Here is a 2,771-nt window from a genome sequence, read left to right as displayed (position 1 = left end):
TCTATCTATCAAGTTTGTTTCTATATCTGCAAGGGCAATTTTTAAGGACTTCGGTTTCCAACCTTTCCTGCTAGTTTCTCTAATTAACCAAATTTGCTCTCTATTCCAATTTTCCGGTTGCCGTTGAATGTGCATCCAGCTCAGAATATGTTTCCAAATCTGTTGCAGATTGTGACATTCAAAAAAGAGGTGATCTATGGACTCCCTTCATGACATTCAAAAAAGAGGTGATCTATGGACTCCCTTCATGATAGAAGCAGCATAATGATCCGTTTAACATTCCAAAACGCATTAACGATCTTTAATTGGGAGCTTACCGTTCGATATGGTTATCGCACAAGATCTTCCTCCAGTTGACAGGTTCTTTATCTCCTCTCAAAGCCTTGTACATATGTGCAGTGTAGTAGATTCTCTTGATAGTACTGTCAGCCAGTAACTATTATGTTCCACCACTTCTCTACATTTCAATATCCTCATTATCCAAGAACATTTTTTTGGAATATCACAAAGCATGGCATTTCTCCCTAATCCAAAGCTTATCTTCTTTAGCATGCAAGTTCCATAATAGTTTTCCGGTTGTTGCTTGGTTCCATTCCCGGAGCGACGTGATGTTGAGGCCCCCGCTTTTTTCGGATTACAATGATATAGGTAACATTATTATCGAGGGTCGATTCAGGATTTTTTTTTTTTTTTTTATATAAGCAGCAATTTTTATTATAAGGTCAACTCAACACAAAAAAAATGTTAAAAACTTAGAGTTGGTTATATCTGAGATCATCTTTTACGTCAAGAGCATGAAATTGACAAAAGCTTGTCCTTGCAACAAAGCCAGTTTCTTCTGTTGTCATGGACCAAGATAAAAGTAGTATCCAATGTCTTAGAATCTATTAGTTATAAAGATTATTTTTGGGTGTGTTTCTATGAGGGGAAAAATTCAATAATGCTCTTACAATTTTTTTTATTGGACGACCCAAAAAGTCAAATTCTCATATTTTTTCCTATTCAAAGGTAAAAAAATTGGGAATTTCTTATTCCACCCCATAGCATGATGAAAAGAAAAACCTTACACAATTTCTAAAATGTCTCTCTAAAACCGAAAGTATATTTCCGGTGCACACCTTTTTTTGTTAAAATTGTTTGAAAATCGGAATTATATTTGCGGTTGTAAACTAGTAATATATTTTCGGTTTTAATGTTACCAGTAGCAAAAACATTTTAGGCAGAGAAAAATGTCATTTTTATCTTTAATATATTTGCGGTTGTTTTGCATTAAATACAAATACATGTATAATTCATACAACCAAGACAATTGGAAGAAAGACATATATATAGGAAAATTAAATAGTTAGTTCCAGAATCAAAATAATTAACAAAGGCCACAAAGACAAAGAAGTTATACCATCATGAGTGACATGATGCCGGTCATCGGCTTCATATTCCACTTAATTCCTTCATCCAACTTCGTATACAAGTAAATCTGGAAAGTATCCCCCCAGTTCCACTTGTGGATCGTCTCAAAATCATCAAAATATTGCAGGTACATGATATCGGTGTAAGTGGCACTACTGTCCATAAAAATCAGTGTGCCAAGAAGATACAAAAGGTATGCTCTCATAGCAAACCTCCTGTGAATGGTAACCTGTTAGGGATCACCATCAGCCTCTCGTGCAAGCCGTATCTCATCCGTGAAAACCTGAGCCAAATAGTTATTCTTGACGTGACTACCTCGGGTTTTATCAATCTCTCCCAAGGCACTCTCAGGGGTAACTCCCAACTTCTCAACCAACATATTCAGCGCCTCCTCTTTATCGATCCTCTCATGATCCGATAATGTCCCTCTAATCGGAAGATGTAGCATACACACGATGTCGTCGAGTGTGATCGTCATCTTTCAGTGTGGTAGGTAAAACGACGATGTCTCATGGTGCCACCTCTCAACGAAAGCGTTAACCATACCCCAGTTGACCATGTTGTATCCACACTGGACCAAATCTTTCAATCCTGAAAGCTCTAAAAACTCATCAAACCATGGCTCAATAGGTGGTACGAGCCTACTGATTTTCCGCCCATGGTTAATGACCTTGAGCGTATCACGTTCCTGCATAAATATGTAGGCGAATTTAATCAACAAGCCAAAATTCAAAATTTAATAGAAATCAACCTTCAAAATTCATATATGTCCGTCCTAGATATGTCTAGCAACATGGTCAGGGTAAAGAGGAAGAAGGGATAAATCAGACAGTCCTCCTCCAAAAGCCTGAGGCACCGCAGGCGTAGCCTGTGCAGGTGCACGTTCAGGTGCAGCCTCATGAGCACGCTCAAGTGCCTGCGATGACTGAGGAGTCATCTCAGGTGTCGTTTAGGGCTGTGATGGAGGGTGTGACTGAGGCTATGAATGGGCCTCTGGTGTTTCTTGAGAACCGAATGCCTCTCCCGCCTCAAATGCTGTCTATGGAGAGGTGCGTCTGTGGGAGGACGGGGGCGGAGAAGGATAAACTGGAGAATCTCGCCAGCTGCGGGAGGACGAAATAGTAGGAGTAGCTGCATGAATGCTGGAGGGTGAAGCTGTAGGTTGTGCATCCGCTACGGCCTGTCTAGAGGCAGGAGGAGGCTGGGTTTCCTGACTCCTTTCTCTCCGCACAGAAGCATGTTGTGCAACCCTGTCGTGTAACATCCCGATTTTTCTATTTTAATTTAATAGTTATTTTATTATTAGTATAATTATTTAATTATTATTTGGTGTGATAATTATTTAATTTGGTGTTTTGTGC

At 39.4% G+C, this 2,771-nt stretch overlaps 1 protein-coding gene across 1 annotated transcript; it reads right to left on the bottom strand.

Annotated features, from left to right (window-relative positions):
• Positions 1-1,891: 1,891 nt before the first annotated feature.
• Positions 1,892-2,347, bottom strand: LOC131634922 (uncharacterized). Its single transcript, XM_058905550.1, has 2 exons — positions 2,204-2,347; positions 1,892-2,098 (listed from the first exon to the last, which is right to left on the bottom strand). The coding sequence occupies exons 1-2, from the start codon at positions 2,345-2,347 to the stop codon at positions 1,892-1,894; spliced, it is 351 nt and encodes a 116-aa protein (XP_058761533.1).
• Between the last annotated feature and the right edge of the window lie 424 nt (positions 2,348-2,771).

Source organism: Vicia villosa, unplaced genomic scaffold (assembly GCF_029867415.1).
Source record: "Vicia villosa cultivar HV-30 ecotype Madison, WI unplaced genomic scaffold, Vvil1.0 ctg.001383F_1_1, whole genome shotgun sequence".
Taxonomy (NCBI): domain Eukaryota; kingdom Viridiplantae; phylum Streptophyta; class Magnoliopsida; order Fabales; family Fabaceae; genus Vicia; species Vicia villosa.
Note: the sequence above shows the minus strand (reverse complement) of the source record. Positions and strands in the feature narration are given on the sequence as shown.